Raw genomic sequence first — 13128 nt, 5'->3', positions numbered from 1 at the left:
CACTCTGAAGTGGGGAATTCTCATCCCAATCCCGACTGACTTTGTTCATATTTCTATATTTTGAACATCTCAGGCTTATATTAATTTTCTACCCACCACGGAGCTCCGACGGTACATGACAAATTAAAACGTGTGGGTTTACCGTTGTTGTATTAACTTGCCTGAATGTAAGTTGGGGAAATAAAACCCAACTAAATGGAGGAGTGACATATCCCGACATTTTCAACTATTTAGTGAATACTCCAGGTTAGTATTAATATACAAATAGTCTTGCAAGATGCTGTTTGGATAATTGTCCAAAAATAAATAGCCTATAAAAATTATACATGAGAGACACAAACGTATCTGGGTATTGAAAACCTCAAGGGATGCGTCCGTGACGTATATACCATGCGACCACTTAAACCTTAGATTTCAGATGCTAGAACTTTTGAGACACTGATGGAGAATATTATAGTATATTGTGGGTTGTATATTGGGATGGCAGGTATGTCACATTAAAAAGGACAAATCAAACAAATGGGACACTGTATTAGAACACCAAAAAAAAATCGCTACAGCCTCAGTAGTTAACCAGTGAAATTACGGTATTTTACAATGCCTCTCATAGGGAATGCATTGAGAGCTGCAGTTCATCGTTCTAAAGGACCTCGAGTAGCGGCGCTGTGTCAAAAGTGGGCGTGAATTTGTAGGCGCCCCTCTTCCGGCCGTGTGTGTCTATAACCAAGGTAATTAGAAAAGAAGGTACAGTCAGCCTAGGGGCCAGGCAGAGACGCCATTGACGCGCATGTGACATGGCATGGGAGCCAAAACTGGAACCGGAAGTTTGGTGAAATACATTGAAGTCTATGGCAGCCGGCTGGACCAGCTTGTGAACAACCACTATTTCTGTACGATTGTGTCCTTTTTCAGATAATCGGTTCAGGAATATAAAAGAAGCAACATTTATTGTATAATTATGTATAAAGTTGTTTCATATGTATAAACATACCATGTTAATGTGCATTCAATACTAAGCTATTGAAAATAATAGACATATTAAAACAGTACATGTACAAGGTACAGTGATAGGGTGGCCATTTAAACATACCTTATTAACTGAAAACAACAACAATCTGTCAATTGCACAATAATAATGTATACTGTAGGCCTACTGTACAAGCTATTCAAAATGGACAGAATCATTTCACATCCACATTTATTTTAAACATAAATGTGGAAAATGTTTTAAAAGTAATAAGACTTTTTGAATAACAACACAGAGAAAAATTCAACTGAAAGCAAGAAAATAGTTATTGAGATGTGTTTTAAAGCTATCTACAGAGACTGCCTGTCGGTAGAACATAGTCAGGATCAGGATGATAGTGACGTGTCGCTTGCCGAAAAGAACCCATTAAACACTTACAAATGCACTGGACAGCTACAGAGGTCAATCTACCATCATCGTCCCAATAAAAAAAGCACAACTACACACAATTCACAAACCATGCCTCATTTAACGAAATAAAGTCCAGGGTGAAATAAAGACAATTTGCACTCAAATATATTAAACTGGTGCCCCCCAAGAGCACCTCAGTGCCCCCCAAAGTTCTCTGAACCCCCCCCCCCCCCCCCGCTGAGTAACACTAGTCTAATCTATGTGATTGACAGGAGAGATGATCAGAGGAGCAGCATTTTTACCACCATAATAAAGACTGGGACAGAAGAATGGAAATAGTTTCTCAGTGAAGGTGCAGCCAGTGTAAGAGTAGAGATGAACTCTCGTCTCCACATCATAAAAGGAGACCAGACCCTCCTCATAATCCACAAACACTCCCACCTTCTGGATCTCCTCTCTTACAGGGAGGTCATCAGCAAGGTCAGCAAGAGCCCAGTACTCATTTCCATTCCTCAACATTATAGTCCAGTAACCATTGTTGGAACTCAGCATGTTTTCGCCTTTCCTGTTGATGGACTCTCCGGCCACTCCTAAACTCCAACTCCTAAACTCAGTTTTCCCTGTAACCTGAACCTCATAGTAAAACCTTCCTGAGGAGAAGCTTTGTTTTCCTAACACATTGCTATATACAGAGAATCTCTCTGTGTTGTCTGGAAGATTCTTCCTTACAATTTCATTACTCACTTGTTTTCCATCCTCAGACAGGATGAGTTTGCAATGTGCTGTATCAGGGTCCAGAGTTACATCCACCTCATATTGTTGGATCTTCCTCAGCTCAGCCTCACACAGCTTCTGCATCTCTTGACTGACTGTCTTCTCCAGCTGAGACACAGCTGTCCTCACTGTCCCCACAAGCGAAGACTGATGGACATTGACCTTTGTCCAGTCCTTGGTGGGTCTCCACCCAGTGCTGATGGAAGGGACGTTCTGGAGAAGGTGGAGGTGGTCTTCAGTTTGAGAGAGCTTCTTCAGCTCAGAGCTTCTCTTCTTTAACTCAGTGATTTCCTGTTGCAGCTCTTTAATGAAGCCTTCAGCCTGCTTCTCTGTTGTTTTCTGCTTCTCTTCAATCACATCAATGAGCTCAGCCTGGCTTCTCTCAATACAGCTGATCAGAGCATTGAAGACCTGAACACTGTCTGCTATCTCTCTGTCCGCATCTTTCTTGCTGAGATCTACTGAGTGTTTGATCTCCTGAATCTTCTCTTGTCTCCCTTGGATCATCTGCTGAACTTCTGCCTCTGTCTTTCCCAGCTCAGCCTTCCTTCCTTTACATTCTTCTTCCAGACATACAATGTGATGTGACCTGTGATCTGACTCAGTGCAGTACTGACAAACACACATGTGGTCAGTCTTACAGAACAGCTCCAGAGGTCTGTCATGTTTCTTACAAATAAAGTCTTCCAGGTTCTTTACAGGGTCAAGAAGTTTGTGTCGTTTTAACCCTGTGAGTCTCTGATGAGGCTCCAGGTGAGTCTCACAGTAGGAGGTCAGACACACCAGGCAGGACTTCAGGGCTTTGAGTTTGGTCTCGGTACAGACGTCACAGGAGACTTCATCTGGTTTAGCAGCCTCTCGGTTGGCGTTGTGATTTATTTTCAGCTGCAGTGACTTCCTAAACTGGTTTGCCATCTCAGAAATGAAAGTATTGACAAAGACTTCTGGTCTCCTATAGAAGGTTTTGTTACAAAGTGGACACTTACACACATCAGTGCTGTCCCAGTGTTGTGTGATACAGGTTTTGCAGTAGTTGTGTCCACATGGAGTGGTGACTGGATCAGTGAACACATCCAGACAGACAGAACACATGAACTGCTCTTCAGACAGGACACTGCTGGCTGACGCCATTTTCTACACACTGAGAATAAAAGTGAAAGTATCAGTAGTAGTTCCTGAATGCTACTTCTCATAGCTTGATAGTTATTAATAGGATTGTATTGGAATACAGCACGATAATGTTGAACGATGTTCTATACTTGACATGGAAACATTACATGTCACTCTTTTACCAATTGCAAGATCGGACTGAGGAATTTCAAGGAATATGAAAACATGAGAAAAGCACGTTTGGATACAGTTTCATATACCTTTATAATTGTGTCTTTTTGTGAATAATGAATCCTTATCTGCATTGCTCACCTGTCTTTAAGTGGTCAGTATTTCTGTCAAAGTCCAGTTAAAGGTTTTGTAGAGCGTGAGCGCTGCCACCAAACTGTTGAAGGTTTTGTAGATAGTGTGAGCGCTGTCACCAAACTTCACAGTTTACTTTCAGTTTAGACTTGCACAATAGCTGTTAGTGTTAACCCTTCACAACCTCCACTCTGCACTGCATGTTATCAGTTAGGCTATTTCGTTTAGACAGTACATTTCAAGGTGACAATTTACACAAGGAAAAACTGAAACCAGATACATTCGACACTGGTCACACGTTTCCCTTGCTATTAGTATTTTACTTTACCTCATTGTGAGGTTAAACTTAAGGTGCAAAAACACATCGTAGGTCCACATAGCAGCAGTTACATGAGATTGGACATAAACAAGGAAGTATGACATAAGATGTCATATGTAGACGGGTGACAGTGTGAAGCAGGTCAGTCCCTGTACGCCTGTGAGTTTTTTTTTTTGCGAGGTGAGGCATGTAGTTTAAAAACATTGCAGACCTACAAGCCACGACGTGTTGTCAGCTTGTAGGTCTGCTATTTTAGGAATAAAGTAAGCTGTATAGCCCCTCTTCTGTGGGCAGCAGACAAATAGCTGCATCAACAGTAAAAAGTTGTGAATCAGACTTTGTTTTAAACGCAAGCAGTACACCCAGAAACGTTATGTGTACGTGTGTTGTGTGTGTGTGTGTGTGTGTGTGTGTGTGTGTGTGTGTGTGTGTGTGTGTGTGTGTGTGTGTGTGTGTAGGGGGGGGGGGGGGGGGGGGGGGGGGGGGGCGGCTAATAAAGCGCAGCGCAGAGGCTTTCGTTAATAACAAAATGATCTCAATCGCGAGGGAGACGATGCAAGTAGCACGGGTCCAAAAAACATTCTAAATTACTGGACCCGGCCCGAAACGGGACCGAGGAAAACTGGACCCGTTCCGAAACGAACCGAGGATAATCCAAATGTACTACACCCGGTCTGACCGGGTGTCAGACCCATACGTGCTGTAAATATTGTGAAAATAGCAGATCTACAAGCTCGCCAGGCGTTGGGAGCTCCATTGTGGTCTCGACCCACAGGTTGAGAACCACTGCATTAAAAGCTCCAAGCAAGTTACATGTCTAGTATGTTGTTGACCATGTAATGTAATGTTTTTGGGTTAGTGTTAGGCTACTCCGTGGCGCGCGCACGCCTCATGCGCCTCATTGTTTATGATGCCCAAAAGATCTGTAAGCTGTCGACACTACATGACGCAGTGCGTTAATAGAACAATAACAGCCAACGTGAGTACATATAGACCTTTCCTAAAACTGTCCAATTTATTATACCCATGTGCTGGACCCAGAGCTCATTTATGGCTAAAATCACCATGGTAGCCATGTGTGTCAGTCAGCACACTGCTCCCCCCGCCGCATCAGAGTAATCACAGACTGTGTCGTGTGCATTCTGCTGTGTTGCAGACAGTCAGAGAACATTTCGCCGACTTAATATCGTCTGTCCCCGCAGATTATATCCATAAACATGCTCCACAGTCACACAGACGACGTTCCAATTTCCAATCTTCCCGGTGGCTTTTTTTTTTTTGCCTGCTAAAAACACTCGCCCCAAAACACACTCGCCCCCATTTTCTTGTATTCATTTTACTTGAGGATAAGGTTAGAAATAAGTTTAGGGTTAGGCATAGTTTTACTGAGGTTAAGTTTAGGAATAAGGTTAGGTTTTGGCACCGTTTTACTGAGGTTACGTTTAGAAATAAGGTTAGGTTTAGGCATAGTAGGCTAGTTTACTGAGGTTACGTTGAATGCCAGGTGAATAGCCTACCGCCGGATTTGCCCGGGGCGACTGTGTTTTGGGGCGAGTGTTTTGGTATTTAACAGCAGTGCTGCGCATGAGATTGGTTACGTATCAATCGGCTGTTAACATTAAACTATGAGAGAACAGGCGATATGGATTTGGGAGCGTAATTATAACGCATTGGTCTCACTTTAAAACCGAAGGTTAAAGAGTATAGCCTATCTGTTATGAAAGAACACCCCCCCGCCCCCTTGGCAAAAACTCCTTAAAGGTTTAATGACATTCACTTTTACACCACATTCAAAGTCTTTGTCCTGGTCCTTCAAAAGTGTACAAAAAGTTTTAAGTGAAAATTCCATTCCAGTGATCCACGGCAGGTGTTTTTGTCTCACATTTCTAAAGCCTTTTCAACTGCAATGAAAAAAGAAATCTTTGCCTGCGGGTGTCGCTGGTGAGAGATTTTGCCTGTCAATCATCGCCTCTGCTCCGCCCCCCCCCAAAGGAAAGGATAGGGGAGGGGAGGGGCGAGGAGGAGAGTGGGCGGGATTAATTGACTGTGACCTCACTGTCGAAGGGCCAAGCTCAGATTACTTTTCAGCCTAATTATTCAGAAAACCCCAGACCACAGAAAATCCACTGAATGTTCTAAGTTCAGGTTTTTTGGGTGTAATTGAGGTCATAAAACCCCAAATAAAACATTGAAAATAAAAAAAGTGAAAATGAATGTCATGATACCTTTAAGAAAGGGCCGTTCGCCTCTCTGCTAGAAACATGCGACTGCCTCTCTCGCTGCCTTGGAAGGAATGCGCCTGTGACGTTGAATTGTGGGCGTTCACTCCCAAACAACTAAATAGGTGGGCGGGGCTAAAGGCTAAAGCTGCATTCTTGGAATTCTTTTAAATCTGTTTAAAGAGACTGGGCGACTACGTCACCTGTCTAAAAACTAAGCTTCAGACTTCCCAAAACAAACTGATACGACTACTTCTCGGCCTAAAGCCTATGACCCACCTAATTCCAATACATTTTGCTAGTCTGGGATGGTTAGAGTCTGAGAACAACCTGTCAATTGCACAATAATCATGTATACAAGATATTCAAAATGGACAGAATAATGATTTATTTTAAACAAAATGTGGAACATGAAAAAAAAAAAGACAAAATGGAGATAAAAAAAATAAATATATATATATATATTTAAATGTCTAATCAAGCAACAATTTCGGACCCCCCGCTGTACCTCCGCAGACTCCCTAGGGTTCGTGGACCCCTGTTGAAGATCTCTGCACTAGGCCATTATGAATCCTTAAAGCTATATACTGTATACATTGAAAATAGCCGATCTACAAGCTCACAACGCGTCGCGATGAGACGTGTTGTGAGCCCAATGCATTCCACTGAACTCAAGGCTGCATTCTGGTTCCCATGGTGCGACGAATCTGCCGGCTGGAATTGCATGACAGCTAAAATGACGTAGATGACCCTACCCTCTTTTCTAATTCCCTTGGCTATAACCAGGAAATGAAGCATCTGAGAAGAATGGAGAAGAGCAACAAACCACATCCTACTGCCATGGATGGGGAGTCAGTGAGGTGTGAGTAGTTAATTATAAATGCAACGTTTTATTTGTATGCAACATAATGTACTATTTTATTATCGTTTCAAAGGAAATATTTGCACATCCATGCAGGTGCGTTTGACAGTACGATCCAGGGGGTCCCCAGCTAAAGCAGTTAAGCATCACAATCATCTTAACCACTTTATCCATATATGTTTGCTATTTTTGAAAATATTCGAATTTTTGTACACAAATCTTCTCTTCTGGGGGTCCCTGGCACAAAACCTCTTCAGAAGGGGGTCCGTGGCCAAATATATAGCAATTTGAGGGTCCTTGGCCCAACAAAAAGTTTGAGGACACATTACAATTTAGGCATTTAGCAGACAAGGACAACACAAGGTAATACATCAAATGCATAGAAATAATAATGTAGGATCATAAGTAAACCAAGAACCTAACAGTAAAATATCCCAAAAAAGTCAATAATCTGTACATTGAAACTATTCACACTATAGGAGAACCACTGCCTTAGAACAAGACTTTTTTTGGGGGGTCGGAGCAGGAATAATGAATAGAGCTCTTCCAGGTGGAAGGAACAGTGTGTAAGTCCAGTGACTTGTGGTAGATAGGACAGCGGGACCCTGCATGCCAGCTCCTCACTGCATGGTTTCATTAGAAACCCAGAAATGCCATCTGGTCCAGTGGCTTTCCTGGGGCAGGTGCGTGAGAGAGAGCGCTCTCTGCACTACATGCTGGTCAGCGGTGATTTTTGGACAGTTCAATCCAGGTAATGTATTGTATGTAGAGCCACTTTTTTGCTATACTGCAAGAAGTCAGCTATTTTAAACCTTGCATAAAAGTTGCAAAAAGTTTAATTCACTGGCCTTCTCACCCTTATTTAAAACACTGTTTAGCTGGAGCCATTCTTTTCATAGACTCCCACAGTTTTTGGTGTTCATACTGTAGAAAGTACTGTGGGTTTCACATTTCTCCCTCTCCTTCCTCCTAGCCTTCCTTAATCCATTCAATCCGGGGACACATCTACAAATGTCTTCTAAATCCTAACTATGTTGCTATTATATCAGTGGTTCTCAAACGTTTCCATGTCAAGGACCCCCAAAATGATATGTATTTAGCCGTGGACCCCATCTCAAAATATGTTGTTCCAGGGACCCCCATGAAGCAAAGATTTGAGTTAAAAATGTTCCCTTTAAAAAGATATATATATTCAATTGTTTGCACACATTTTCAAGATTTTTCAAAAATAGCAGATCTACAAGCTATGAGCTTGTATATCTGCTATTTTTGAATAGCCAAAGTATAAAATAATGGTTTATATAATAATGCGTTCCCGGTGTCGTGGAATTCTGGATCAATCAGCAATCGATGAGGCACGTAAGAGTCGAGACAATATTCTAGGTGGAGGTGGTTATGCTTTATGTACTTGATATCATGGTCAGAAGTACATTAACACTCATGTCAGTGGTACGGTAGTTCTGCCTGGAGCACAGGGCAGAGATCATCGTTATACTGTTAGCTGCCTGAAGGACAAACTGAACCATAACAAGATAGGCTGTACCAAAACAATAGCTATTAGGCCTGGAGACATTTAAACTCTTACAAGCTGTCAAATATCATAACGTATTGTAGAAGTATTATAAGTGATGGTATGATATAAAGGTTAGATATAAGCAGCCATATATAGCTTCTTCCTCACCGGCCTTAATGGGTTAATTTGTAGTCGAGTTCTTTTCGTATATATTCCACATCATAGTCACAATCCGCACACTTTTTCCACCTCAGAACTATATGCACTTCCTTGCAACTACAGTATATACTGTATGGTTTGTTGTTTGGGTTATGTGTAGTTATTGACTTCTGGGTTAACATATTATCTCTACAAAATGCTTTAGTCTGTAATGGTATCCTGTTTCCTCTTCTAAGGCCAGGCTATGAAAGAGGTTCGCTGTTGGTTCAGCCCTTAAGGGTTTCATTTCCATCATTGCTCCAAACAAGTACAGTTTTTTACTAGTGGTTTACTGCTTTTAACCAGGGCCTTGTAGGTGTGAATTAAATGGACACTATTATGGTCAGGGGCGCCTAATGGGAGTTTGGCCTTGGCTGTGTATGCGTTTTTAAACATTGCCATAGCATTTGTCCAGAGATCTTTTGCTTCTAGTACTATAGTCAGGGTCAGGGTTATTATTATAAATAAAATACAAGGTGCTTCAGGGGTGCGTTTTGACTGTTTCGACCGCTTTTCGCTCCTGTGAGCTGGGGAGCAGGTGTAGTCTTCAGTGTTGCCAGATTCTGCGAGAGAAATAAGCAACCAGGTCTATGAAAACAAGCCCAAAAGAAGCGGCTTGGGTAACGGCTGATTGAGTGATTGAATACTTTATTAGCAGTTTGCTAAAATAAAGCACAGGAAAGTACAGTTCAATACAAGATCTGCTAAGAGGATTATACCCAAGAAAGCACTATGGCTTGTTTCCATTGGGGTCCCGTGTATTCAATTCATCGAAACATTTCATGACTGACAGATATACAATACTTTGAATACCTTTTTAATACCAAATTGTCAAATATTACATAAGAAAGAGGCAAACATTGTGACAGAGTCAAACTAAATGCAATGCCTACAATTCCAAACGCTTGTCAGCTCCCCATGTTCAAATATGATTATTTTGGGGGGTCGTGGCCTGAAAAGTTTGGGAACACTTGCCAGCTCTAACCTGCACTAAAGTCTAGCACAGTCCCACAGCGCAGTATTGAGCAGCCATTTATTTAAAGAGCACATTAGACAGTAGTGACCTAGGTGGGTTCAACATGATAGATGACACTGCTGAGAGACGAAGCATCGAGGTGAAAAATAATTAATGATCTGGACCAGATTATTCCATATTGCATCGGCACCAGCCAATCTCCCATGCTGGGAGAGGGATGCACCAAAAACGTACATCATTTTGATGCTCAGAAACGTCAGATGAGACATTTTTCAAGCACTTAATTTTTAAGTATATGACTAATAAGACTAAGAAATACGAAAACAGTTTAAAAGTAGCCAATTTAAAAGGAGACAAGCGCGGTGAGGAGGAAGAGAGAAACTGAGAGAAAATATCTATGCAGTTAATTTTAATACATAGCCTGCACTTTATTGCTGACAGAAAATATGTTGAAATACCTCTTGTTATCTAAGAATTTTGTGAATCCATAGGATCCTGGCTTTCTTCTTTCTCTGTTTGCATCTGTCTCTGCTCAACGTGCAGCACTAATCATCAACAGTGGTGTAAAGTAACTTAAGTACATTTACTCAAGTACTGCACAATTTTGAGGTATTTTCACTTTACTGGAGTATTTCCAATTTTCAATACTTTTACTTCTACTCCACTACATCTCAGAGGCAAATATTGTACTTTTACTCCACTACAATTATTTGAAAACCTTAGTTACTTTGCAGATGCACATTATTATATTATAAAACATACATTAACCACGTCAGCCCGTCAGAAAGTGGCCCATTTTATACATACTGTAGGCTATTTGAAAATAGCCGATCTACAAGCTCACAACGTGTCGCATCGCGACGCGTTGTGAGCTTGTAGATCTGCTATTTTCAAACATTTTAGCACTTTTACTTTGGTACTGTAAGTATATTTTGATGCCAATACTTTTGTACTACAGGCCTTTTAATTGTAACAGAGTATTTTTATATTGTGGTATTGCTACTTTTACTTAAGTAAAATATCGGAGTACTTCTTCCACCACTAATCATCAGCATGCATTTCGGGGGTGTGACTCATGCTAGCGTGCTGTGTCTCTGTCATGCTAGGTGGTTCAAATAAAGAACTCAACCGGGAATAAGCATTTAATTATTAAATTGACATGTCAAGATATCTCGGATGTCTTTTGGACATAAATAAGGAGACCTTACAGGTTGGAAGACGTGATTCAGAACTGTGTGCCCAATTATCCCACCAGCAGCAAGCTAGGCCACCGCGGGTGGTCCCACCTCTCTTTTCCCCTTGATGTTTTTCGGGGGAGTGGAGAGAGCTTTTGTCTCCTGACATCATCATTTCATCACATTTATAATGCTGCTCCCGTTGATGGACTCGTGCTTCCACTTTGTGCATGAGAGCAAATCCATTTCCTCAGCAGAAGATTGCGTGTCCTCCAATTTGGCAAATTAATGTTATGATCAAAAACACACCCCATGAAAAATTCGGAGATTAAATACAACCCCTTTGCACCTTACTTTGTTCCCACCGCTTTGTGGTTAGAGTCTGCCCTGAGACCGTGGGAGGTTGGGGTTCCCAAGGCTACTCACCAAAATTGTTGGACACGCCCTCAAGGCAGATCTGTAGACCATGCACTACCTTGCGCTACAGATCATCTACATACTGTAGGGCCCTTAATGTCCATGCATATTCAACTATAAGGAGTAGGAGTAGTTCGCCCAAAAAATTACTTATTTTCTATCAAATACACACCCCATGACGCCTTGAATTCATGGAGATGTTTTAGTTTTTGTCACATTCCTAACTAAGCCAATACTTTGATGAGCGGCGGAGTCGACTCAATGGAGACTCTTTGACTCCTTCGGTATGAGGAAACCAGAAGGTCCCCGGTTCAATCCCTGCATGGCTCATCCTGGCTTTGTGTTCGAGGTGCCCTTGAGCAAGACACTGAACCCTAACTACTCCCTGCAGCGCTCCTATAAGGTGGCTGACCACTGCTACTAATACTGTGGTTATAGGATGGGTCAAATGCACAGAACACACTTTCCCAAGGGGATCATTACAACACACACCAAAAATAAATATAGACCATATACAGCGCATTTTAGTCAACTATTACACCCCAAAGCCCTTTACAATGTTCTACACTTTCACCCATTCTCACACCGAGCCTGATGCCATCTCATCAGGAGCAGCTAGGGGTCAGTGTCTTGCTCAAGGACACATTGACATGAAGCAAGCAGGAGCCTTGGATTGGAACCTGGGAACTGCTCTTCCTCCTGAGCCACTACCACCCTATAGTCTATAGTTGTAAGAATGAAAACAAAAATACTGTAAGCTCTACAGTTATGATGCTGTGATTTATCTTTTTTTGATAAATCCCTGGTACAAAATATTTTTGAGATGGGGGGTCCGCAGCCAAATACATATAATTTTGAGGGTCCTTGGCATTAAAAAGTGTGAGAACTACTGGTCTAAAATACTGCTACAACTAGAAAGGTGTGCTGCTCAGTAGAGTGCATGCCCTCATAAATAATAATAATGATAACACTGTATGCAGTTACCCGTCCACCTAGAGCCATGAAAGCATAGTGCAGCAATAGCATGTGAATACTGTACCATGGCTTAGGTTCATTTACTTTGCTGTATCATGGAATCATATTGGGGACGGATAACAGCAGTGGTGTGTTCTACCGTGTTACGCTATATACGTAATGTGACCTGCAGAAACATTTCGTAGCCTAACATAGCCATCCAAAAACCGTCCGAGAAAGCATATCTGATACGCAGGTGGAGGGGCTGGGGTCTGCAAGATTGTAGACTTCAGTTCAAATAGCCTTTTTCATGTCATAATGTGGCGTCTGAGGTGAAGGCCTATGTGTGATTATTGTCTTGAGGTGATAATGACCGCTGGCCGTTGGAGTTTCGAAGTAATTCACACATTAACTACTTAACAATTCTACAAAGCCAAAGTGCAGTAACTAGGTTACTAGGGGAAGAAAGATCACTGGAAAATGGGTTTAAAAGTGATTCAACTGGTCTATATGGCAAATAAGTGATATTACACTACCAAGGCCCTCATTGGAAACAAGTCCGCAAGGACTTTTATGAACGGACCTGTTAGACAAAGTATTTTAAATGTAACTGTGCTGTTTTACATTTTTTGCCTAATAAAATATTCAATCAATAAAAAAAAACACTAATTGTACGACGGTTCTTGAGGTAATTGCTTACCCCCCAAAATCACGAATAAGTCGGTGTGTCCAAAAACGTAGTTACTGCACTTTCGCTTTGTAGGGCAGAATAGAGTGGTTATCATTCGGCGACCACGCGCGCGCGTACATACACACGCATGTCCGCGTGCATGTGCCGTGCGTGTGTGAGGGAATAATTATAGTATGCCCTCCGAAAAAACCTAGAACACACCATTATATAACAGCATACTGTATATGTGTACTGTACGT

At 41.8% G+C, this 13128-nt stretch overlaps 1 protein-coding gene across 2 annotated transcripts; it reads right to left on the bottom strand.

Moving 5' to 3' along the window:
* Positions 1-1124: 1124 nt before the first annotated feature.
* LOC308100312 (E3 ubiquitin-protein ligase TRIM39-like) lies at positions 1125-3679 on the bottom strand. 2 transcript variants are annotated; one of them, XM_080449316.1, is made up of 2 exons: positions 3575-3679; positions 1125-3293 (listed from the first exon to the last, which is right to left on the bottom strand). In XM_080449316.1, exon 2 carries the CDS (start codon positions 3281-3283, stop codon positions 1631-1633), a length of 1653 nt encoding a protein of 550 aa, XP_080305442.1. In that variant the 5' UTR covers positions 3284-3293; positions 3575-3679; the 3' UTR covers positions 1125-1630. The 2 variants fall into 2 exon arrangements, with proteins under 2 accessions (XP_080305442.1, XP_080305443.1); XM_080449317.1 differs by having other exon boundaries at positions 1125-3286; positions 3575-3626.
* Between the last annotated feature and the right edge of the window lie 9449 nt (positions 3680-13128).

The sequence above is a fragment of the Gymnoscopelus braueri genome, assembly GCF_963280865.1.
Source record: "Gymnoscopelus braueri genome assembly, chromosome: 14".
NCBI classification, from domain to species: Eukaryota; Metazoa; Chordata; class Actinopteri; order Myctophiformes; family Myctophidae; genus Gymnoscopelus; species Gymnoscopelus braueri.
Note: the sequence above shows the minus strand (reverse complement) of the source record. Positions and strands in the feature narration are given on the sequence as shown.